At 56.6% G+C, this 25,868-nt stretch overlaps 1 protein-coding gene across 1 annotated transcript in view; it reads right to left on the minus strand.

The window, feature by feature from the left end:
- The window catches only part of NCOR2 (nuclear receptor corepressor 2), a 221,230-nt gene that overhangs the window by 90,920 nt on the left and 104,442 nt on the right, over positions 1 to 25,868 (minus strand). Inside the window, exons 9-13 of the mRNA XM_079943178.1 lie at positions 22,918 to 22,970; positions 12,450 to 12,516; positions 5,459 to 5,631; positions 4,059 to 4,152; positions 1,168 to 1,346 (exon numbers count right to left, since the gene is read on the minus strand). Of these exons, the coding sequence (XP_079799304.1) occupies positions 1,168 to 1,346; positions 4,059 to 4,152; positions 5,459 to 5,631; positions 12,450 to 12,516; positions 22,918 to 22,970 (566 nt within the window). The remainder of the gene's footprint in view (positions 1 to 1,167; positions 1,347 to 4,058; positions 4,153 to 5,458; positions 5,632 to 12,449; positions 12,517 to 22,917; positions 22,971 to 25,868) is intronic.

The following is a 25,868-nucleotide window of genomic DNA, read 5'->3' on the forward strand; positions in this document are numbered from 1 at the left end:
CCTTATGGGGGTCCTGGGTCCTGAGGAGGCGCTCTGTGCCCAGGATGCGGTTCCCTGGGACACACATTTTGAGTCTGGTGGGGGAAAGGAGCACTTTCTCCATCTGGTTCCTCACTCGTCTCCCCAAAACAGTCATTCTACTCTTTCACTTTAGAAGAACCCCCAAGCTTCACCTCTTAGCATCCAGTTCCTGCCTCTGCTTTCCGAGACCTCCCCACCCTGCTCCCTGGCCCCATAGCCCCCTCTCCCCCGACAAGCCTCTCCACTGCAGCTGAGCCCTTGCCCTGAAGCTGGGGGAGTCTGAATCCTGCCTCCACCATTTGCAAGCTGTGTGACCTTTGTTAAGTGTCTTAACCTCTCTGAGCCTCTGTTTCCTCATGTGCGTAATGGGGATGGCCTGGTAACGCTGTTATGAGGGATAAGAGGGACAAATGCACAAACCCCAGAAAACATCTGTCCAGTGTCTGTGATGAAGGATGCGCTCCACAAATAGCCGCTTTCCAAGTAAAATGAAAACCGAAAAGTCACCGGCCAGCCACATAACCCTGCCCAAGGCTTCAGCCCAGCCTCGAAGGTCCTCCTGCCTTGTTCTTCTGATACACACTGCCCCATTTCACATAAAACTGCCTTGACACTTTGTACTGGTTTGAATAGTGTCCCCCCCAATATCATGTCCTCCCAGCACCTCAGAAGGTGACCTTATTTGGAAATGAGTCCTTTGCGGATATAATTAGTTAAGATGAGGTCATGCTGGAGTAGGGTGGGCCCTGAATCCAATGTGACTGGTGAATTTATAGGAAAAGGAGAAGACACACAGAGACACACAGGAAACAAGACCACGTGAAGACACAATGAGACGGTGAGACCCATCTCCAGGCCGAGGGATGACAACGATCGCCGGCCACCAGCAGGTGCCAGCCAGGTGCGAGACCTGGGACAGACTCTCCCCTGGAGCCTTCAGAAGGAACCACCCCACACCACACCTTGATCTTGGACTTCCAGCCCCCAGAACTGTGTGAGGATAGATTCTTGTTGTTTAAAGTCACACGGCTGGTGGTCATGTGTCATGGCAGCCCTAGGAAGCCAACAGAAGCCTCAACAGGACGGGTTTCCCGGGACAGGGGAGGGTGGCCCGGCCAGGCCCGCCCCCCAGTGACGGGGACTCACTTCTCCCGGAAGGTCTCCTTCTCCTGCTCGCTCCACAAGTTCATGACCTGGCGGTCTTTGTACACCTTCATGGGGTCGTCCATGAGCCCGTTCATGTTGATGAACTTGATTCGCTGCTGGTCGGCGTCGTACAGCATCGGTGGGATCACGGCCAGCTGGCGCATCTGCTTCTCCAGGTTCTGGAGGGAAATGGAGATGGCAGAGGGCTCCGGTTGGAAAGCACAAGACAGCGGGGACAGGGTGGGGAGGGGGAGGGGTGCTTGCACCAGCACCGGGGACCCAGGTGAAGAGCAGAGGGTAGGGATATTCCGGGCAAGACAGGAGAAACGCAAAACCAGAGAGAAAGCGGATGATGAGTTAAAAAATAATAGCCCGTGCAGGGGAAGGGAGAATTTAAAGGCGGCCCCAGAGAGGTTTATGGTGGGCAGGGCTGTTAAATTAAATGCAGAGAGCAGCAGCCACCTTATCTGCAGAAAGAGGGGAGCAATGAATCTTCCGTTTGGAAACGCAAGTGCTATAAAATACCGCAAGAAAGATGTGCAGCCCAGCTGGGCCGGACTAGCTCAGGAGACGGGGCCTGGCCCTCCAGCTGCAGAGGGCACGCGGGGTGGGGGTGGGGGGCTGCCTTGCTCTGGGGGGGCCCGGTGAGGCTGCAGAACCATTTCCTCGCCCGCCACCCACCCCCAGTCCTGGATCCAGCTCCTTCAAGCGTGCCCACTGGGGACCAAGCCTGCCCAGCCCCGGGCTCAGCAGGAGTCAGGCGGGCTCACTCCTAATGCATCAGGATGGCTATTAAGAGGCTCTGAGCCGCCACTCCGCTGGACTCATTTCCCCAAATCTCTGCAGCCAGCCCATTACTGGCGATTAATTACCCATCTCCGGAGGCAGGCGAGGGTCCAGGCCGGCCAAGGTCAGCCGGTTCAAAGGCTCCGCTGCCCAACCTCCCACATCCAGGCTCTCCATTCAGTGCTGGGGATTCCCAACAGGGGCAGGGAAGCGCAGCGGGGGCAGGGCCCTGACCCTCGGCTGAGACGGGCCCCCCACAGAGGCCTGACCCTCCCTGGCACTGGAGCAGCCTTCCAGCACCTTCACCTCCCCCATCTCCTCGGCTGTCCGAGATACACAGCACTGGCAGAGCCCAGGCAGGGTTTCTCCTGGCAGGAACCTCATCCCTGCTCTGCTGCCTCTCCCCAACCGACTACCGCAAGCTCCCCCCAGATGGAGAGCATCGTTCCCGCCCAGCTCCCTCCTTCCCACCCTCCCAGGGAACCTCAGGTCAGCCTGGGCTGCGTGGGGTGAAGTTTCTGCCCTGAATTCCCTTTCCAACCATCACCCGTGAAAGCTGGTCCCTCAGCATCCCTGGGGACGCTGGCAGCTGCATTCTTGTGCGGCCAGGACCTGGGGAAGTGGGCCTCTGGGATGGGGGCCGGGGTGGGTGGGAGGGGGACACTGAACCAGCTGGGATGCCAGGCACCCTGCCGGCATGAGGCAGGGAACACACGGGAAAGGGCCGCCCTCCTCTTGTTCCCACGTGCCCCTGTGGGACGTGTACGTGGCCACAGCGTCGGCGGGACAGGAGCTCGAGCGAACCCACAGGTGTGAGGACAAAGGTTTTCCAAGCTCTGCTTTCTGCAGACTGAAGGGTGTTCAAAACAGGGACACAGCACGTGAAGTTTTAAAACGAACGCTCTTTTTTAACGGCCAGAGAGTCTGAACTACCTGCATCAGACTCACGTGAACAGCCTGGTGAAAATGCAGATTCCTGAGCTCCGCCCCAGACTGGCTAAATCAGAACTCCTGGGGCAGGGCCCTAGGAAACTGCAACTCAAGCCGGACTCCCCCTCCCCAGGACTCTTAAGTCTGTCCGAAGTGAGAATCAGTGGCCTAAGCAGTGCTACCCTATAGAATGTTCTGCAACGATACAGGTGTTTACTGCCTGCTCTGTCCAACATGGGGCCACTAACCACATGTGGCTTCTGAGCAACTGAAATGCGACTGGTGCCACAGAGGAACGGAAGTTTTAATTTTATTTCATTTGTGTTAATTTCCATTTAAATAGCCACGTGCAGCTAGAGATGACTGCGCTGAGCTGGAGCCGCAGCGCCTCCCATCTGGACAAAAGTTCTGCCTGGACACAAGGCCCCGGGGAGGAAGAATGTGGCCCCTCCTCTTGTGACGCTGCTTCTTGTCTACTGTGATGTTGGGAACATGGGGGTGGGGCGGGGGGACTGGCACATTAGATGCTTGACCGACAAGACTTGGGAGGGGACAGGCCAGCACCAGCCCTGCCCCAGGAGCAAACGCCTCTTCTTTCTGCTTCCTGGTCACCTCTGGGCTCTGGTGACCACAGCCAGGGTCACCTGGCTGATACAAGGTCATCTGGGAACTCCTGACAGAAGGTCCCCGGCTTGGTGAACAGCTGGTGAGATGGGAATCCCCCTCTGCCCCCAGTTCTGGGCACGGGGCGGCTGACCTAGAAACCACAGCTCTCAGGCCCTCGTGCCCTCTGGCTTCTGGTCAGGCCCAACCAATGGGAAGCACTGAAAGTAGACGGGGGCGGGGCTGGGGAGTGAGAGGCGGGGGTACTTATCCCCTGTTTCCTCCCCGCTGTGGCATCATGGATGGGGCCCTTCCTGGCCATGTCCTACCAGGGGGCCTCCTCTCCTCCACAGCCCCAGGAAGGCCCCTCTCCCCGCTTGTCCTTCAGGCTGGGGATGGGCAATGTCTACTCCCCCGGTGCCCCACTGTCGCACCTTGCCTCTGCCCACACTTCAGTAACAAGCCCCTTGATTTCAAGCATGCAGGTGAATTCTGCTTCCCGCTGGGAGCTTCTCCACGCGCAGGGGACACAGCGGGTGGAGCTGAGGTCAGGGTCAAGGCCGTGGACTTACCTCCTGCTCCGAGAGGCCATCGATGATCTCGGACACCTCGTGCTCGCTGCGGGCGGCTGACATGGAGAGCCCGCTGCCCCGCTGGCCCACCCTGCTGGAGACCAAAGGGACACGCTCAGGATCGACCCCTCGGCAGCCAGGGACACGCGGCCAGCACAGCGGCACAGACCCGAGCCCACAGGTTCCCCAGAGGCGGCGTGTGGGCAGTGAGGAGGGGCCAGGCCTCACACCCACAGAGACAGCCTCGAGCCCAGGGGTCCAGGGGAGGGCATGGAGCCCCCAGACTCACCCAGAAATGCCAGGACCCTTTTTCTCTCCTAAGATGCCCACCAAAAGGCCAGCCACACAGACCCACAGACAAAGCCCAGCTCTGCCTCTTCGGACCTGTCCCTCAATGTCTCCCCTGTACCACGGGGATAAGGTGGCACGTGGCTCCCAGGACTGGAGGAGGCATTCGGTGAGATACGCACCGTGAGTGTCCAGTAAAGAGTGAAATCCAGCATCCCTGCTCGTGGCCCACCACCTTATCTGTGTGACAACAGATGTCACGGCCGCATGTCACCGAGCACCTACTCTGCGCTGGGCACTCCTACGCAGGATCCCACCCCATCCTCACGGCTACCACGTGAGACCAGCATCCTTCTCCTTTGATCCACACCAGGGATCTCAAACTCAGCTGCCTTCAGGGGCCGCATAAATGAACGGAGCTGGGAGGTACCAGCCTGTGGCACACCGGAAGGAAGGAGAACTCACTCCACCAAAATGGATTTAAGCTTCTTTCAATTATTAAGGCTGGGCAGGCACCAAGGGACACATCCAAGGGCTTGATGCGGCCCCTAGGCTGCCCGTTTGAGACGCTGCTGTGCTTTCTGTTTCACGCTGGCCAGGGCGCCTCTGTGGACAGTGCCTCGAGCTGACCCAGGCCCTGGGAAGCAGGAAAGGAGGGAGGGAGGGGGAGGGGGAGGGGGAGGGGGAGGGGGAGGGGGAGGGGGAGGGGGAGGGGGAGGGGGAGGGGGAGGGGGGAGGGGAGGGGAGGGGAGGGGGAGGGGAGGGGAGGGCGAGGGGAGGGGAGGGCGAGGGGAGGGGAGGGGAGGGGAAGGGGAGGGGAGGGGGAGGGGGAGGGGGGAGGGGAGGGCAGGGGGAGGGAGGGGAGGGGGAGGGAGGGGAGGGGGAGGAGGGGAGGGGGAGGGAGGGCAGGGAGGGGAGGGCAGGGAGGGGAGGGAGGGGAGGGGGGAGGGGAGGGGGGAGGGGAGGGGAGGGAGGGGAGGGGGAGGGGAGGGAGGGGAGGGGGAGGGGAGGGGAGGGGGGAGGGGGAGGGGAGGGGAGGGGGGAGGGGGAGGGGAGGGGAGGGGGGAGGGGGAGGGGAGGGGGAGGGGTGGGCCCGGCCCCCCGCCGCTCACCTCTGCATGCGCTCCTGCAGCTCCCGCTGCTTGCGGATCTCGGGGAACTGCTTCTCGTAGTACTCGCGCACCTTGCTCTCCTTGGCCCGCCGCCGGGGGTTGTTCTCAATGCGCTCCACCTTCTTCTCCCAGGCCTCCATGAGCTGGTCATAGCGCTGGCAGAACTTCTGCTCCTGGGGGCATGCGGGGGAGCCCTGCGGCAGCCGTTCCTCTCGCATCCGACACCCAGCCCCTCCCCGGCTCCCCGCTCGCCGTGTGCCCGGGCACACGTGGGCAGACACGCGATCACACGCGGGCACGTGGGCAGACCCAGGTACGTGGGCTGACACGCGATCACGCACAGACCTGAGCAGACCCAGGCCAACCCGGGCCCCTGAAGAAAACCCACAGGCTGCCCTAAGGACCCGGCCGCCTCGCTCCCTGGGGAACGGGCCACCCCCTGCCGGCCTCCCTCCAGAAAGGCCTCGTGCTTCCAGCTACATGTGGCTGTGGAGTTTAAATCAGGTAAAATTAAGTAACATTTAAGTTCAGGTCTCTGGTCCCTGTGCCACATTTCTAATGCTAGTAGCCATGTGAGGCCAGGGCTACCACCCATAGTGGGCAGTGCACACAGACCATTTCCCTCATTGTCAGTTGCGTCGGACGGGGCAGCTCTGGGGTGTCCATCAGGCCCGGGACAGCCGCATGGAAAGCATTCTCTTTCTGAATAGCTCCTCATCCACCGGCCTCAGGCCAGCCATGCTCCCCACACCCAAGGACTGGGTATGAAGACTCAAGCTGCCGCCCATCCAAGACAAGGAAGTCCCTCTCCAAGTCTAACCACAGTGCTTCCTGCTGTATGTCCTTCCTTAGAGAAAAGACCCCGGCCCGGCCCAGAGTGTAGCTGCCTGGCTTCCAAGTCTCCAAGGTGACCCGGACCTCAAGCAGGCAGGGAGCATCTGGCTGTCCGTGAGACCCGATCTCCCCGTCTCTAACAGCTGCCGTGGACAGATGGCATGGTCTGGGAGTCCCGCTTGAATGCCTCCTCGACACTTCAGCATAATCAGAAAACCCATCTCTGGTCCTCGTGCCCAGACACCCCTCCCCATCCTGAATTTCAGCTTCTGACCAAGGCAGCTTGTGACCTTGGTCCTCAACAAACCCAGCGGCGTGATGGTCCCCAAGTGGCCGTCAGGCCAGCTTTGAGGAGCAGAACTTGACCTCCAGCTCCCGGGGGTTCCCCAGGTATGTGGGCTGCCCCAAGAACCCTTGGGAGGTCAAGTTCCAGTAGAGACAATAGCCACACATGTTCGTGGCAAGGTGCCGAGAACAGCACCCCTGAGGGTGAGAATGGGCGTGAAGGAAACCCAGCCCAGCCCACCATCAGAGCAGGGGACCCTCCCCATGCTCTCAGCCCTGCCAGAGAGGGCTCGATCTGATGGGTGAGAGTGAGAAAATATGTCAGATGGGGAAAAGGCAAGAACATGTTCACCAAAAACCAGCAGAGGAAAAGAATGCAGTTACCCGTGAAGATAGGCAAGAAACCCGCAGGGCCACCAACCAGCTGCCCAGTGGAGGGGCGAGCAGGGCGGCCAGCAAGACGCCCCAGCCCTGCCTGGGGCCCTCGTGGAGCAAGGGACAGGAACAGCCGTGCAGGCACCCGCAGCCACACTGCCCAGCCCCGAGCACCACACGCATAGATGTGAGCAGCTCCTGAGGACTGTCCAGGATGAGGAAGTCCCCCTCCACGTCTAACCACAGTGCCACCTGCTGTGGCCTGTGCACTGGAGGTGCTGTCCGTCCACCGAGGGCCGAGGGCACGGGGCGCCTCGGGACAGAACACAGCAGTGGCTGCGGCCCTTCCCTGGGGCAGCAACGACCCTGCCAGGGGGTGTCCACATAGCGGCCCTGCTGGCCAGGGAAGAAAGCAGGTCACACACTCACATACACACATGCACACACTCACACATAACACATGCACACTCCCTTACACATACATGCACTCGCGTGGACAAATACATACACTTACATTCTCACACTTACAATACACACTCACACCCACACCCTCGCTCATACACTCACATACACACATTCTCACAGTCACACTCACGCCTCAGAGGCTGAAGCGCTGCTGAGCTAGTCCGCCGGGTGCCAGGAGCAAGAATCTGCAGAGGAGAAGGAGGACGGCCCCTGCGACCACAGTGTGTGTGTGTTACGGAAACAGGTCCCCCTCAGCGGGAATTCTTCTTCGTAGCCCCATCATCACCACCAGCATCACCATCGTCATCATCACCATCAGCATCGCCGCTGACACCAGCTAAGTGCCACTGTGTCACATGCCAGGCACAGAGCTGAGTCCTTCCCGCGACTGACTCTCCCAAACAACAAAAGGCCATGACCGCCATCCCCTCTGTAGAGGCAGGAGCTCAGAGCTCAGGGCCGTCAGCCCGGGATCACACAATTAGGGACGGGAGGTCAGGATCCTGATGGTTGTTCTGATAAAGTCCAGTACGTCTACTTTTCCCTTTGCTGCTCATGCTTTTGGTGTCAAACCCAAGATCCGCTGCCCAATCCAAGGTCGTGAAGTTCACCCCTATGGGTTTTCTTTTAGGAACTGTACAGCTTTAGCTCTTGCATTTAGGTCTTTGATTCATTTTGAGTTACTGTTTGTGTTAATTCTGTGAGGTGGGATCCAACTCCATTCCTGTGAGTGTGGCAGTCCTATTGTCCCAGCACCATTTGTTGAAAGAGACGGTCCTGTCTCATTGACTGGACATGGCCACCCGTCAAAAATCCAGCATCCACAGATGTGAGGGCCTGTTTCTGGCCTCTCTATTCTGTTCCATTGGTCTCCATGTCTGTCCTTAGGCTAGAACCATGCTGTTTTGATTATTGTAGCTTTGTGAGATGTTTTGAAATCAGCAAGTGACTCTTCCAACTTGGTTGTTCTTTTTCAAGATTGTTTTGTCTATTTGGGGTCCCCATGAATTTTAGGGTCAGCTTGCAGCTGACGGTTCTGAGCACCCACTGCAGTCCGGGCGTTGCTGTGAGCACACTGCTTGCAGCCTTTCACTCAGTGGCCTGATGAGGTGCGTGTTACTATAATCCCCACCAAACAGAACAGGAACCTGAGACCAGGAATTAAATGATTTGCCCCGGTCACCGAGCAGGGCCAGGATTTGAACCCCTCCTACCCCGCCAGGTGTGTCAGGATGGAGCTCTACACTCAGGGAAACAATGAGAGATGGGGTGACCAGGAGGTACCCCCAAAACTGAGGAAGACAGCCTCAGGCCGACGGACAGAGCACAAGGAGGGAAGTGTTAGGGAGGTGGTTGGAGCTGACTGGCCAGGGGAACTGGCCTCTGTGGTCACCTGGTGACCCGGCGTCCTCCAGACCCCCAGGGAGCCTGCAGCCTCATGCAAAGGCCTTCTGCTGGGCTCAGCGGCCCAGGCACCACAGACTTGGAGAATGCTCCCCTGCTGGCTGTCCTGCGTGTTCAGCGATGCGTGACGGTGACGAGGTCGAGCTCTCCCAGCCCCTGTCCTGCTGCCTGTAACTCAGGCTGCAGAAGCAAGTCACAGATGCCGGGGCAGGTCAGGAAAAGGCCCAGAAGTGAAAAATAAGAGGTGTGAGGGATGTGAGAGGAGTGAGCAAAACTTTAGCCGTCTCTAAAAAAGAAATAGATAAAAAAGGAAAGTGGGGACAAGCCAGGAGAAAGAGAAAAGGCAGACTATGCTGAAAATATGCCAGTGCCCACCGTAGTGGGTTCAATGGTGACACCGCCCCCAAAAGATGTGCCGCATCCTAACCCCCAGGTTAGGGGGTTTGAATCTTCAAATGTGACCTTATTTGAAAAAACGTGTTTTCAGATGCCATTAAGGATCTTGAGGTCATCCTGGATTAGGGTGACCTCTAGATCCAGTGACAGGCGTCCGTGTGAGAGAAGAGAGGGGAAAGGCCAGCTGAGGATGCAGGCAGAGATGGGAGTCATGTGGCCTGGAGCCACCAGGAGCTGCAAGAGGCAGGGAGGGGCTTCCCCAGCACCTCTGGAGGGAGCACAGCCCTGCTCCCATCTTGATCTTGAACTTCTGGCCTCTAGAGCCAGCAGCGAGAGGATACATTTCTGTTGTTTTAAGGTGCCTAGTTTGTGGTCACTTGTTACAGCGGCCCCAGGAAATGAATACACCCACCGTCCAGGCTGAGCTCAGCCCCTGACTAACCCAACCTGCCAGGCCATCAGTCACACACACTCCCCCCGCCAGGCACTGCGCTAACCCTTCCTGCAGCCCCACCATGACCCCATTTCACAGACGAGGAAAAGTGAGGCTTAGGGCAAGACGGCTGTCCCAAGATGACTCACAGAGGGTATGGTGGGTAGGGTTTGAATCTGCGCACCTCAGCGGCTTCAGGGGGCGTGGGGCGGGCGAGCTCAGCTTCCCAGGGGAGAGCAGGGCAGGCCTGGTGGAGGCTCCTGCTGGAGTTGGGCGCCCCTCTGGGGCAAGAGCCTCAGCTCTCTGGGCAGAGCAGGAGTGTAGGGCAGCGTGGGTCCCCGGAACCTCTAAGGAGTGAGGGCCCCACAGAAGGGGACCTGACTGACATAGGGGGCGGGCGGGGAGCATGCAGATCTGAGGGGGCCCGTCTTGGCCAAGCGCCCTCCCAGTCCTTGCTGATGACGACGCATGGGGCTTTGGGTTCATTTATGTAAGAAGAAGAATGAGATCATTCCAGACGCCCTCCCGTTGCCGCTTCTGTGGTTTAGGAACTCGTTTTCACAAGGGCCTCTCTTAAGATGGGCTCAGCTTGGCCACAAAGCAAACCCAGAATTTCTCAGAAGTCTCTCCAGTTCCTCTATCTTTAAATAAGCCCATTTCCCCTCCATCCCCTCAAGGGACCCCTCCAGGAGGAGCCCTGGGAGATTTCCTAACAACTTACACCCACCCAGCTCCACCCCCCAGCAGCCACTGGGATCCTTTTAAAATGTAAATCAGATCTCCTTCTTCCAGCCCCAAAAGAACCCCACCCCTGGGCAGGACTACAGGGGAAAAGCTGTGAATCGTTAGGTGTGATAAAGAGAGAATTTCCTTCCTCCAGGAAGTGTTCCAGGTGAGGGTCTGGGTGTCTGCACCTACGTCCTAACAGCTCAACACAAAAACATTCATACTTACACACGCACACACACGCACACGCACACACACACACACACAGCGAATATAAAGAAACGTTAACCATGATGGATTCCAGATAGCGGGCTTATAGGTGTTCACTGTTACTTTTCTGTCAGATTTCCTGTATCACTGTCAAATTTTCCGAATAACTAAAAATTCTTAAAGATTTTGTATTCTTTATTAAGAATACATCAAGAATAAGTGTCCGACTGTATTTAGAGTAAAATCTAGACATTCCATTTCCAGGTGACCTGGCGCCCATGATTTTCGACCCCAGCCCCCCACGCGTGCCCTGTACTTCAGGCTTGCCTGCTGCATGCTGTCCTGTGCTGCCCCCCAGGCCAGTTCCTGCCTCAAGGCCTCTGCACTTGCTGCGCCCTCTCCTTGACCCTCACACCCCCAGATATTCACACGGGTGGTCCTTTCTGGTCATTCCTCTCTCAGTACCGTGGTCGGATATCCAGGCTGTCCCCAACCCCATCCCTCTGCACGGCACCTATCACTGCGTCTCCTCCACTCAGGCACACAGCACGTGCTCAGTAAATATTTCTTAACTCAATGAATGAGATGGGATGCCCCGTTTCATGAACCCCATCTATCCAGCCAGGCGCCTCTGGTCACCATCCAGTCAATGTGGGAGTCTGAGGAGGTTGGAAAGAAAAGGGAAGCCCACCACTTCTCACCCCGTGGGGCCCTGGGGTCTAGGGTGCCGCCCAACCAGCTTCCCAGTCGCCCAGCATGTGGGCCAGAAATGTATCCCTTCTCCAAGGGCCCAGCCGAGGTCTAAGGCCAGAGCAGGGTGGGTTCAGAAACTGGTTCAGAGGGACCGAGGCCCTCAAGTGGTGAAATCAGAGCTTTTGTGAGATGGTCTGAGAAAGAGCAGCTCTGTCTCTGGCTCTAGAAGGACTCAAACCTGCTGTAGAAATTCAGGTCCCAAAGGAAAACCAGCTTGTCAATGTCCTAATATGCAGACTTGAAGAAAAACGGCATAGAAGTGAAGGTGCAACCTGATCAAACCACTCCTGAACTCCACTCAGTGGACTTCATCAGCTACACAAACTCCTTTACTGTTTAAGCCCATCTGAGCCATTGCTTCTTCCTCTCACAGCTGAAAGAATACTAATGGGTAACTCCCCCTCCATCACTCAGCCCTAACCTCACCCAGTGAATCGGTGACGTAAACCCCCACCCTAAACCACAACAAAAGGTGTTCTTTCACATGTGCTCCCCCTGCCCTGGTCATGCCTCCCAGCTGAGACGGCAGAGTGTGCGGTGGGATGCAGGAGGCCGTACCACTTTCTAAGCAAGGGGGGCCTCACTGCTTCTCTGGGCCCGAATTTTCCCGAGCCCGGAATGGGCACAGCGGGTTGGGCAAAGCTCATTTCTCAGGGAGCGCCCTGCAGTCACCGCCACCCAGCACACAGCCCACCCCAGTCTTCCACCTCTGCCAACAAACTTCTCTCTTTCTGCCTAAAATAGCCACAGTAGGGCCTATGACAAGGAACCAATTTTCCCGGCCAACATTTTGCTTTCTCCCCTTCCAGGCTGGAAAAGGAGGGGCACAGTTCCCAGCCTCCCCACCCACTCACACCCCAGCTTCCTTGAGGCAGCCGAGCCCTGAGCCCCCAGCTTCACGGAAGCAGCTGCTGTCTTTTCCCATTTCTCTCACTGCCCTTGGCTTTTCTTCACACCCTGGACACGCAGGAATGAGCTGCAGAACCCAGGGATCCCGGTGGGTGTGGCCTGAGTGGCCTGGACGGTCTCGGCTCTCAAGGAAGCCTGGTCCGTGGAGGGGAGGGGGCAGCAGAAGAGATCCCAGGGGTGGGGGACGAGGTGATGACTTACCCATTGTTTCCGGGCGTGATTCCTCCTCTTGAAGTACAAGATTAACTTTTTCCGCATCGCCTGGTTTCTAAGGAGGATGGAAATAGCCAACCGGGCAGGTCAGAAATGCAGGCTTTCAGGAATTCCGTCCCTTGCTGAAGTTTGCCCCTACTTGCCCCTGTTGGCTCCCGGTGAGCTAAGGCACATCCGTAGCCCCCCCCCAGGGTGACCCACGAACTGCCAATGTGTGTCCCTCCCCCGTCACCTACAACGTGTCCCCACCCACACCTGGGCTGAGCGTGGCCTGCAGAAAAGAGCGTTCCAAAGGGGGTCGAGGTCTTCCTGCCCTCCCCGGAGCTGCCATCACCCCTACACGCATCCAGGCTCCCCTCTCCCGTCAGCCGCACCTGCCACGGGAAACTGGCCACAGAGAAACTGCCACAGCCTTAGAAACGCAGGCCGGGGAGACCAAGCCCCCGAGACCTGCAGCTGCACAGAGGCAGGGTCTTGGGGTCTGGCCTCTGTGACCCCAAGCCACCTCCAACCAAGCCCCTGCTCTGTCCCCCTGGGGTGGGGGTGACATGGTGACATGGACAAGCCAGCGACAGGCTGGTGGGAGCCAGCACAGCAGGAAGCCCAGGAAGCACCTGAGGGGTCTCATGCCTCGGCTCAGGGAAGCCAGACCCCTCTCGCCATCAAAGCCCTCAACCAAGGAGGCCACACACAGCACTGCGGGCTCAGAGGGCAGCCGGCGCTTCCCCCCGGGGAGATGCGGGCTGTTCAGAGAGAGAGAGAGAGAGGCACAGGAGAGAGACACCAAGACGAGGAATGAGGGAGAATAAAAAGACAGACAGAGCTCCAGAGGAAGGCAGGGAGACAGAAGGAGAGGGAGCGACAGAGAGGTGGATGAGATCAGATCCCAAATGAGGACAGAGGGAGAGGGGCCTGGGGCCTGGCAGAGAGAGAGAGAGAGAGACAGAGAGAGAGAGAGAGAGAACAGGCCGAAAGGCAGAGGAAGACAAGATTCAAAGAAAGGGGGGTGATGGACGAACAACAAGGTCCTGCTGTATAACACAGGGAACTATATTCAATATCCTGTGATAAACCATAATGAATATTAAAAAGAATGTACATATATGTGTAACTGAATCACTTTGCTGTAGAGCAGTAATTAATACAATGTTGTAAACCAACTATACTTCAATAAAGTAAAAAACAAATTAAGGGGGATGGAGGCCCAGAAGGAGGCAGAGGGAGACTCAGAGATGCGGACCAATACGGAAGAGGACGGAAGACTCACCCCCAAGCACCCCCTTCCCCCCGGCCCTTTCCCCACAACTTCCGACGCACAGCAGCGTGTAGCAGCTGGGGCCTGCGGGGGTCACAGACGGGCCCCGGAGAGCCCACCAGGCCCGTGAACTTGCTTGCCCCCCAGCCAGGTGTACAGCAAGATCAACTTTTCTGGGGAGGGGTCCCCCGACTTGCTCACATTCTCAGCCGCGTCCAAACTCTTACCAAAAGCTTACAAACTGATGACCAGGAGCCCCGCCCCGTCCAGCCTCCAGGAGGTGTGGCACCTGTGGGCCCCCAGGACCCCAACCTCAGGAAGAAGACAAAGAGGAGGACACTCCAGGCCCTGACGGACGAGGAAGAGCCCCCAACACACGCCTCCCGGGGGCTGAAGGGCCTGAAATCAACCTGCCCTGGGGACCCCGTGGGGAGTCGCTCTCTGCTCCCTCGTCCCCCGCAAACAGACACCACGGCCTCAGAGACCCACCTCCCAGCGGCTGTCGGGGTCTGCCAGCACACCTCGTCCCCGGGTGGACCAGGGTCCCCAGGCCTCGCAGTGATTTCCAGCAGGAGGTCGGCATCCCCACTACCCGGTCTCAAGTCGGAGATGCTGTTGGGCCCGCATGGTCCCTCTTCACCTGCGGACCCCAGCCAAGCTCAGCCCTGTCTCCACCCATCTCCTGACAAGGAAAGGCCATGCCCACTTCCAGGAGGGTCAGTGAGGGGACCCTCAGCTCCCTGGGTCATTCCGGTCTCGCCTCCCATGGGCCAGGCCTCCCGCCTCGAGGTCTCGATACTTCACATCAGCCTCCCCCTCCCCAGCAGGACGGGCGCTGGGGGTCCTCAGTCACACAGGCTGAGACCACAACCCCTCATTCCACAGCAAGGTGTCTCTGAACAAATCTCAGATGGTCTCAGCCTCAGTTTCCTCATCCGAATAATGGGAGCAGTAGCATTGTGCATTCATCTCCTCAGTCATTCAGCAAACGTTTACTGAGCACCTACTCTGCGCCGGGAACTGTTTGGGGCCCTGGGGACATAAAGGTGAACAAGACAAAGTCCCCAGCCCTCACGGAGGTGACGCCTAGAGGGGCCACACTGACAATAAGCAAGATAATCCTGGAGTCAGGAACTTATGTGGAGGGTGGGATAGTGACTGGGGGAGGGGAGGGTGTAGCTATTTTAGATTCCAGGGTGCAGAAAAGTCTCTCGGAGACGGCTGCGAGCTGATATCTTGATCACCAGGAGGACCCAGCTGTGGGGCGATCCAGGGGGAGATGCACTCCTGGCAGAAGGCACTGGGAGTGCAAAGGCCCTAAGGTGGGAACAAACTCAGAGCGTCTGAAGAACAGACAGAAGACCCATGTGGCTGGAGAGCGCTGGGCAGGGACAGAGGGGAGCGACAGGAAGGAGGAGGACAGCTGAGAGGTTGGCAGGGCCGGCTGTACAGGGCCTTGTGGGTCGGGGCAATGGAGAGGGTTTGGACTTGGAGACGGCAGCTGAGAAGGCCAAGAAGCAATGACAGCCCAGAGCAATGAGCCCACTAGCACCAGGGTCTTGGTGTCTAACCCCATTCTCCAATAAAAGGAGTCATTTCTCAGGACTTCCCTGGCAGTCTGGTGGTTAAGACTCCATGCTTCCAGTACAGGCAGCGTGGGTTCGATCCCTGGTCAGGGAACTGGGATCTCACATGCTGCACGTGCAGTACGGACAAAGGAAAACAAAAAAAAGAGCCATTTCTCCCTGGAGGAATGGCTGCATCCAGAGCTGCGGCAGGAAATATACAAGATGAGCCCAGAACATTTTTAAGTAAAGAAAGAGTTTCCGACGGCCAAAGCTGGAACAATTTAAGAGGCAAAATAAATAACGCTAGCACTAGATTATAGCCCGAAGAATAAAATAAATAACCACGCATCCACACGGATATAAATAAATGACCGAATAAATAAATAAAGGAGGGAGGACGGACAAATGTTCCTTACAGAATTCCAATTAATAAACGGAGAAGGACTGAGGGAAGTTGAAAATCACTATTAGATACCACGGTGCTAATTACCGCAGGCTAGACCCTTGCATGAACGTGAAATCGGTCGGCAAAACTTTGAGGAGAGACAGGAAATTTGCACAGCCTCGAAGCATTTCCCCCAAACATTTACTAATCATTGTGGCAGTTTAACTTGTGCCCACAAATTCTTTGCTATTCCCCCTCCAGGAGGTGTAGCTGGACTCCCCTCCCCCTGACAGTAGGCTGGATGGTGACCTGCTTCTCAAGCACAGAGTAGGGACAGGAAAGACAGCAACTCAACGGTGGAGACACGGCTGACACCTCCCTGAGCAAGGGGGCAAGGTCAACACCACCTGTAGTGACATAAACACCACCAGTCAGGGGTGTCGGGTGCTCCCGATAGATCATGATGGGAAGGGCACCCCCTCACCTCTGTGGGACTCTTCCCCCAAATCCACAAGCCCAGCGACCTCCTGAGAAAATATCAGACACACCCAAACTGTGGGACATTCTGCAGAAACCCTGACCAGTCCTCTTCAAAAGGGTCAGGGTCAGGAAGATCGAGGAAGACTGAGACATGATCACAGAGTGGAGACCAAGGGGACATGAGGACGAAATGCAAAGCAGGAACCTGGATCAGATCTTGGGCCAGAAAAAGGACATTAGTGGGAAAATCCAAAGGAAGTCTGTGGTTTAGCTGATAGGACTGTACCGCTGTCCCTTTCGTAGTTTTGATAAATGTACCTTGTTCGCGTCACATATTCGCATTGGGGGATGCTGGGTGGAGGGTACACGGGGAATTCTCAGTACGGTCCATGGGCTCCACGTCCCCAGATACGGGGCCGACAGCACTTGTGCCACTTTATATAAGGAACTTGAGCGTCGCGGATTCTGGTATCCACGGGGTTCCTGCAACCAACCCCCGTCACTGTACTACCTCGGCAATGCTCCTGTAAATCTAGCTATTTTAAATTAGACTTAAAAAAAAAAAAAAAAAAAAAGAGGGACAAGACCTATGTTGAAATGCCATAGTGAGATCAAAGACAATTTACTTGAGAGCTAGCAGGGGGCTTGGTGTATGTTATGAATTGAAATGTGTCCCCCCACAAAAAAGATGCTGGGGTCCTGACCCCTCACCCCCAATACCTTAGAATGTGGCCGCATCAGGAAATCAGGTCATGACAGAGGTCATCAGGTTAGCATGAGGTCAACAGGGTGGCCCTGATCCCATATGCCTGGTGTCCTTATAGAAAGGAGCAATTTGGACAGAGAGGCAGATACACACAGAGGGAAGATGACAGGAAAAGACACAGTGAGAAGGCCACGTGAAGACGGAGGACTGGAGTGAAGCGTCTACAGGCCAAGGATCGCCAAGGAAGCCAGCAGACACCAGAAGCTGGAGGACGCACGGAAGGATCCTCCCCTAGCGTCTGCAGGAGATCAAGGCCCTGCCGGTACCTGGATTCCCGACTTCTGGCCTCCAGAGCGGAGAGAAAATGAACTGTTCTAGTTTTTAGGCACCCAGGTGGTTGGGACAGGCTCTGGCAGCCCGAGGAAACTTGCACAGCCTGTAACAGCTTCGACAAGCACGGTGCTGTGACTTCGAGCTGAAGAGGCCTCGGTGAGAGCAAAGACTCGTGGGGGCAGAGGTGATGCACGGAGCCGCCTCTGTTCCCCACAGCTACCAGAGGGCACGAATTCTCCCTTTTGCTGATCCGGGTTTCCTTCCAAAGCAAGCACCGTGGCTGGCACCCAGAAGCATCCGCTTACTGCCAAAGAGGACAAATGTCAAGTCCACAGGTTGCAAATGGGCGCAGTGCACGGAGTGGAGCCAGCTCGTGAGACTGTTGTGTTTGGACTGCGGTGCTTTCTAAAAAATCTGAATTTGTTGCCAGTATTGAAAATCAGAAGCTGCTGCATAAAAAGCTCAACATAAAGCTTCTCTTTAAAAAAAAATCAGGCAGCCTGGCCACGCTCCCTCGTGGCTACAGACGAGGAACTAAGAACTAACTGTCCCTTTAAAAGCGTGAGGAGCTCACCACTCACCCCAGGCTTCACCACTCCCTACCGCCTCCCGCCCTGGAGGCATGCATCTGCGTGGTTCGCAAGCCCCTAGACATCTGGTTTGGGGTGACCACTTGTCCAACATTCTTCTGGCAAACACTTTTTGAGTGTTTATTTTGTTCCAAGAAGTGTTTAGGTATTGCAGCTGCTAATGGCATACTGCAGACAAATCTTCTCTGCTGAGATTTTGTCCAAAATTAGGGAACAGAGTCCAGAGGGCTCTGGAAGGACCGACAGACCAGCAATGTGATGAGTTTGCCGGTGGAGGCATTTATAGGGTGCAAAGGATATCTCAATCTCCTGGAGAAGGCAGGGTTTAAAAAAGCACAGCCTGTCAAGACATACGGGCCTTGTCGGCTGACACTGGACTAGGGGGAGAAATGGGAACCAGGAAGGAGGAAAAAGGAGTTGGAAAGTCTGTGGACGTTCAAGGAGAGTCTGGCCAGGCCCTGGGTGGGACTGGCCCTGGGGTCTATGGAGTTCTGAAAAAGGAAAGTGTGGGGGCAATCAGGGGAGGCTTCCTGGAGGAGGAGAGGTTTGAGATGAAGCTTGGGAGAAGTAAAGGAATGGGGTGGGCAGAGGGAAATGAGGAGAATACTGGGTTCCGGGGGAATAAGGGTGACAGTGAATTTGAAGGGAGTGAGGAGGGGCGTTCAGGGAGAGCCAGACCCCTGACTGTGGGGGAAGCAGCCCATGCAGGGCCCTGAATGCTTTGGGAAAAGCCTGTCAGACTGGGGTGACTGATGGTCCAAAACATGCTTACTAGGGGCCAAGCACTTTTCTCATGCAAGATGACTCCAAGGAGACCAACTTACTGACAAGCTAAGTGATGTGACTTGCCCGAGGTCACCGGGCTAGCGAGAGGCAGAGTCCGGACTGCAGACCCAGGAGAGGGAAGCAGGGTGGGTGCGCAGATTGGGCTGGTCTAGGAGTTTGGCTGTGAGGCCCTGGGGAAGTTACTTAACATCTCTGAACCTCCAGAGCAAGACCACAAGGACCTGTTAACAGTAACCTGGGTCCTGAGCACCCTTTCCACCTGCACGGCCCCAGGGCATCAGCCAGCCCTCAGCGAGGGCTGAGGAGGGGAAAAATCAGTCTGAAGACAAGAAAATTGGGAAGGAAGAGCTACCAGGAGCTAGCAGGCTTCCAGGCCCCGAGGGGAGGAGAGGACACCAGGTGAAGGGGTGGCCACAGCAGAACACACAGGAGCCTCAACCATCACCGTTGCCTCAATCCCATGCCCTTTCACCGAATCACCTGTGGGCTCCCCAACCCAGTGAATTCAGCTCCGAGCTCTCCCGGCAGGTCCGGCCTGCAGAGAGGAGGCCAGTCCCTCCACGGAGCACGGGCTGATGCGGCTCTGGGGTTGCCCCCGCCCCCATCTCCTGCCCTTTCCCCTGCTTCCCAAAGCCTGGGAGGTCTGAGGAGTCAGTCCCGAGGCCTGGGGCTAAGACCCCACAGTGAGTCACCCGCCCCCCCACCCCGTCCCCGACCCCGCCGGGAGCAGGGGTGGCCATCCCCACACCTCCCGAAGAGGCAGGTGGCAGAGGACAGCAGTTGAGGTGGGTACAGGTGACTTCAACACATCCGCAACTGCCAGTGCAGCAGGAAGTCAAGCGTGAAATTAACTTTAACTCCGCGGCCCCAGCGCGCAAACACTGAGAAATTAAAGTGACAGGGCAAGGTCCCTTGGGGAGGGGATAACCTTCCACCTGGCGGCAATTACAGCAGCCGGAGAGAGGCTGGGAGGCCCGGCTGGGGTGACCTGGTGAAGCGCTGCGCCCTGATCTGTCTTGTTGTCCTTATCAAGCTGTCTCTCTATCACAGGCGTATTTATTTATGGTCCCTCTGCAGCACCAGAATGGCGGGCCTCATCCACTGCTGTCTCCCCAGGACCCAAACAGCGGCTGGCACAGAGCAGGTGCTCATAAATATTTGAATGAATGACTGAGGGATAACTCTTGGTCTCTGTTGATAAAGTAAAAAGAACAAAAATCACAGAACACTTCCTACACGCCTGACACCGAGCTCAGCACTTCAGGGACAGTAATTCATTGAATCTTCAGCAACCCATCTCACAGATGGGGCAACCAAGGCACTGGTAGTAAGTGACCAGCCACATGAGCCAGATGCTTGGGGCTCTCAACATGCCCCTGGCCCATCGGCTCCCCAAAATCCAATCCAATCACTTCTCAGCATAAACTTCATCGTTGGCCTCCCTTCGCACAGATGATAAAACCCAAAGCCCTCACCAGCTCTGGGGGATCCGGCTGGCACCTTCCTCTCCCTCACCTACCCCCTTGGGACATACCCGCCTGCTCCGTCCAGCCCCAGGGCCTTTGCACTGCCTCTTCTACCTGCCTGGGGGGACTACACTCCCGCTGCTGCACAGTCCCCGAAGGTTCCCTCAACTGTTAGGTCCTGCCCTGATCTCCCTGGCTAAAGTCCCCCCTTACTTCCTCTCCCATCACCCTGTTTGCCATCTTCACAGCATTTTTTAAAGTACATGACTGCACTGACTTAATGATGACCACACTGAAATTAAAATTACAGAAGTGATTAGGATTTCAGAGGCAAACTATGAAAAAAAATGAAAGTTCTAAGAAGAAATCAGTTCAAATAACTTGCTTACAAATACATTTTTCTAACATAAAGCTGACCACTTATAACAGGAAAAATCTTAAAATTATTTACCTCTATGTTTTACACTTAAACATCTGTTCATCTGTGACTTAGATTTGGAACAAATTTCACTAGGCGGTTACTTACATAGCCAAAATGCATTCTAGTAGACCAGAGCCATCCTCCGAGGAAGATTATGGGATATAAAAATAGGGCGTTGGTTCAGTAAGCTTAGAGTTGTATTCTACTTGTTTGCTCGTATTATTTGTAGGGATACCTTTTTCCTTTGCTGTTTGGACTCTGTGGCTGTTTTTATAGCCTGAAATCATCCACATTATTCGGCTTAAAACATCACTCATTTTTAGTTTAGTGAAAAAACTTATGTAAAAGTTTCAGTGTAATAATATTGCTATCAAAATTGTTATGCTGAAAGGAAAAATAAAACTAGGTATATTAAAGCATAAAGAACTTAAGATAGCTATGTGACCCCAGTATTTTTTATTAGCTGACGTTTTCTTATTCACTTATTAACTCACTTGTTTTCTGTCTCCCCTGCTAGATAAAACTTAATGAAAGTATGGGTAACTTTGTCTTGTTCACAGCTGAATCCCCAGGTCCCTAGAACAGGGCCTGGCACATAGTAAGTGTAGCAAGTGTGTATTGAACGAGCGAATGTTCCCAGCAGGTTTGCCCAGATGAGAACACCTCACCCCCATCGCCTAAACCAGCTGTGACAGGCCCGAAAGGCCCCCTTGTCCTCACCTGACACCCATCTGGGCCTCCCCCACTCCCAGCAGTTGTCCCCACGATGAGGCAGGTCCCAGGAAGCTTATAAAGACTACGGTGGCCCGATTGGAAAATAAACCGTGTAAAGTTGAGACGGATTTGGTACCTGAGCAGCGAACACGCTCTAAGGCCAGACAAAAGCACAGGCCACATGGGACACAGAAAGCCTAGCACTACACCAGTGCTCCCAGTACAGGACACTCCACAGCCCCTGCCAGCCACAGGCTGAGTGACGGCTGGCAATACAGGTGACGCATCCTCGGCAGGTGCTCTCGAGCCCAAATGGGCCGAGGACCTTGCTGTCAACACGGGATTTTCCAGGTTCCTCCATCAGAGACTCGGGGGTGGGTGGCCGTGTTGGTCACCAGAGCCTAGACTAGTCACTCGAGTCCAGAAACTACAACAGAAGGGACCTCTGCAACAACTAGTCCAGAGCCAGGGAGTTTAAAACCATCGGGAGGTTTGCATGCCTCCAGGGATGGGGAGCTCACTGTTGCACGTACACCCTGCAGTTCCACCCCAAGGAAGCTCAGACAATCAGACCAAACTGGACTGACTGCCCACTGGACCAGCTAAGCACCGCCCTCCTGAGGTCACACAAAAATGAACCTTGAATTATACCCCAATAAAGATGTTAAAAAAAAAAAAAAATGAACCTTGGGGTCTTCCCTGGTGGCGCAGTGGTTGAGAGTCCGCCTGCCGATGCAGGGGACATGGGTTCGTGCCCTGGTCCGGGAAGATCCCACATGCCGCGGAGCGGCTGGGCCCCGTGAGCCATGGCCGCTGAGCCTGCGTGTCCGGAGCCTGTGCTCCGCAGCGGGAGAGGCCACGGCAGTGAGAGGCCCGCGTACCGCAAAAAAAAAAAAAAAGGAACCTTGAACAGTTCAATGATTGTGATCCCAAAGGGTCTCCTCTAAGCTAACAGTCCCGGAGTCCTCGCAGCCACACGTTCCTCAAGGGCAGGACCCCTTTTACCTTCTGGGCTCCTGGTTAACAACATGAGGTAATATCCCCTCCTCAGCCGAGGAGGCTATGCTCCCACTAATGCGTCCCGAGAAAAAAGCCCGCCCCCTCCGGCAGCCACGCCTCCAGTACCTGGCTCCCAGCTTAAACACACAAAGCCACTGGTCCCCAGCACGGTCCGGCTGTCCCTGCTCTGCCAGCTCGGCCCACACCAACTGTGGGGGGCCGTTCACTGATATCTTTTCGCTTCTAGCATCCATCTGGGAAAAGGCCCCGTCACTGGGATACGTCCTATCGGCCCCTCCAAAGCCTCTGGGTCTGGATCAGTGCTCCCAGCTGCCCCACACTGGGCTGTGCCACAGACGGACGCCCTGTGCAGACCATCGGGCAGTCCCGAATGTGCTTCCATCAGAGGCCACACCACGGGCCCCTGCCTGCTCCACGGCCGCCCCCGCCCGGCCACTTGCTCCTCCTCTAACAGCCCCCCTCCTCTACCTCTCCAGAGCTGTGCGTGCAGCTGGCCCGCCCTCCCCAAGCCCAGGTCTGTTCCCAGAGCTTCACGGGGCCACGCCCTCTGCCCCTCCCCTGGCCTCACAGGCCTCTCCATCCTACGCCCGGAACTCTTGCCCAGGTTGCCCCCTTCCATCCCCTCCTCCAGCACCTGGCCCTGGCTGGGAGCCCGCTGGGAACTGAGAACCCACATCCCACCCCAGGCCCCCACCCCGCTGTGCATCTGCACGGCTGCCCACGGGTACTCACATTTTGATGTTCTCATGATACTGCCTGGTGTCGGAGGGCTGGTTGTACAATGGCTGCAAGGAAAGAGACAGGGAGGCGCGTCGGAGCCGGGCCTGGGCTGTGGGCAGCCGGTGCGAGCTGGGCCGGCTACTACCCCACTGCAGAGCCCTGGGGCCCCTCAGCCGCAGCGCCCCAGGCCCTGGCACCAGGGAGTCATCCACTGGTGTGGGAACCAGCTGCTGGCAGGCATGAAACGGAACACGGGGACCCAGCCCTCAGCCCCGGCGAGGAACAGGCTGTAACGCTCTGGGCACAGCTGTGGGTACCAGGAGCCCTCACCGCAGTGGCTGCCGTGACTGCTCTGCAGGGCACGGGGCAGGGCTGGCCTGAGCGCCCAGGGACAAGCACACACATCCCAGGGAAGCTGAGATCAGCAATGGTCTTGAACGGGGAAGACTGCCAAGGCACCGTGAGATGCCCCGTCACCGCCGCTGACCGGCAGAAGATAAAACAGCCAGAGTGCCAGGGGCTGGTGAAGACGTGAGGACACTGGAAGGCGTGCACATGGCCGATAGAAACGTACGCAGGTACACGTGTCCCGGAGATGTGAAAGGATGAAGATGCGCGTGCCCTACGACCCCCTTCCCCTACCGCGGAAGCCCTGGAAGCGGTCGGGCACTGTGTCCCGCCAGGAGATGGACGCCAGAATGCCCGGACCGCGTTGTTCATGACAGCAACGCATTAGAAGCAAGTTAAGTGTCCACCTCCAGAAAGAGGAAGAAATAAGTTAGGACGCGTTTACACCTCGAAGACTGCACAGCAGTGAGAAATGAATGAACTGGGTGCACACACAGCAACAAATCCGCAAATGGAAAGGAGGAAGTTGCTGCAGCATCTGCGATGGGGCAAGAGCTGAGCTCGATGTGTGTTATCTCCCGGCTGGATGGCAGCGTTGCAGTTAGGGGCTGACCCCCGGGTTCGCATCCCGGCTCTGCCACTTTCCAGCTGTGTGTCTCTGGGTGAGCTACTCAAGCCATCTGTGCCCCAGGTTTTCATCTGTAAATGGGGTTAAACTCAGAGAGTCGTCGTGAAGATCAAAGGAGGTAATGTGTGCAAGCCCTCAGCCCAGAGCCTGGCAGACTGAGAGGTCCAAGAAGTCTCAGGGTCAGTATCACCATCAGGGTGCAGTGACTGCATTCGTGGAAGCAATTTTTCCTGCCCCTCCCCCCGTCCCCACTCACGCCCTGGCTTTGGCCAATGGGACAGATGCAAACTTCATGAAAGTAGACGAGGCGTTTCTGCTCTTTCTTCCTCTCTTGTTTACCTGCCCCCCCCAACCCCCGTCAAGAGACCAAGTGTAGCCTGGCAGAGAGCTGCATGGAGGACAGCAGCACCATCCCAGCAAAACCGTGAGCCGCCAGCTGACCTCCCAGCTGCCCACAGATGTGAGTGAGCTGAGCCCAGTCGAGAGACATTACTCAGCTGACTTCTACACTCGCGGAAAACAGCAAAATGTTGTTGTTTCAAACCACTATGTTTGGGGCTGATTTGTTACACAGCAGTCGCTGACTGATACAATTACCATCCCCATTTTACAGGTGAGAAAATCTAGTCCCTGAGAAGTTAAAACATTTGCCTCTGGCTGGTAAGAGATGAGGCATCCCGCCTCTCAGCTCCAGCCCTGGAGGAAGGGGTTTGCCCTTTCTCTGCTTGCTCCCTTCTCTGCATGTCCCCCTCTTTATGTCTCTGTGTGTCTCTTTTTGTGTTGCCCTCTCTTCCCTTCCCTCTTCCCTCCTTCCCCCTCTCTGTCTCACACACCCACACAGGTAGCAGGAGCCTCCCAGACAGCCATGGATGACTGTGGTACAAAAACCAGGTACAGAGTGTGACGGGTCAGGCTGGGCAGGTGAAGATGGAGACGTGGTGTCCTGAAGCCTCAGGGCAGGGCCCCGGGGTGAGGGAAGAGGGCACATCAGGCCCCACCCTTGAACTTCTCCCTGATCATGGACCTGAATACACCTCCTGACATCATCCCAGCCGATGGGGACCACCCACAAGCAGCATGGCCACAGGGCCAACCTGCCGTGTCCCCAGGGACAGGCCTCCTGCTCTCTGTGGACAGGGCAGGGTCCTCAAGGAGGGGCCTCTGCTGCCCTGCGAATCACAGGCAGCCTTGGCTGAGGAAAACGGCGCCTCTCTCCCAGTGTCCCCCAGGTTCCCTCCGTGACAGTTCACCATCACCCAGGCAATTGCAGGCCCCAAGGCCAGCTGCTCCACCTGGGATGGAGAGGTCGCCTCACGGCTAGCACAGGCCATGTCCCGCCACACTGGGTCAGCCGCCCTTCCAAGGTGCTTGGCTCAAAATGGGGAGGTTTCCCCACCCCCACTCTGGGTGTCTGAACAGGAAGGCAACAGGGGAGACCACCGTCAGACTCACTGCAAAACTTCCCAACCAGAGAGGGGCAAGACGTTACTGCACATGGTGGAGAGCCCACATCTCAGGACAGCAAGGAGCCCCACAGAGATGCCTGTGCTGAATGCCAGGGCATCAGATGCCCACGTTTAACCCCAGGTGACTCTGCACCCAGTCCTTTACGTTCCTCACAAGCCAATAAAACACAGGCCGGGCGGGAATGAGTGTGGCTTAAAGGCTCGGTTTCCAGGAACAGATGCGCCCCAGTTTCACTAGCTGTGTGACCTTGGACACATGCCTTCAACACTCCAGGACTCGGTTTTCTCATACGGAAAATGGCTGTAGAGCACATAGGACCTACCTCACTGGGCTTTCGAGTAGCCCAGGGAATGTCACACTTGGCGACTCAGCTGCTTTTTTTTGCTTTTAAAGATGGCAAAGTCTCCACGGTCTAAGGAGGCCAGGAGGGGCTGAAGGACCACATAGAGAGACCCCGGGTGCCAGTGATGGGCGGGGGGCGAGGGGGCGGCCCGTTTCTACAAAATGGGATGGGCCAGAA

This window comes from Stenella coeruleoalba, assembly GCF_951394435.1.
Source record: "Stenella coeruleoalba genome assembly, chromosome: 14".
Lineage (NCBI taxonomy): Eukaryota > Metazoa > Chordata > Mammalia > Artiodactyla > Delphinidae > Stenella > Stenella coeruleoalba.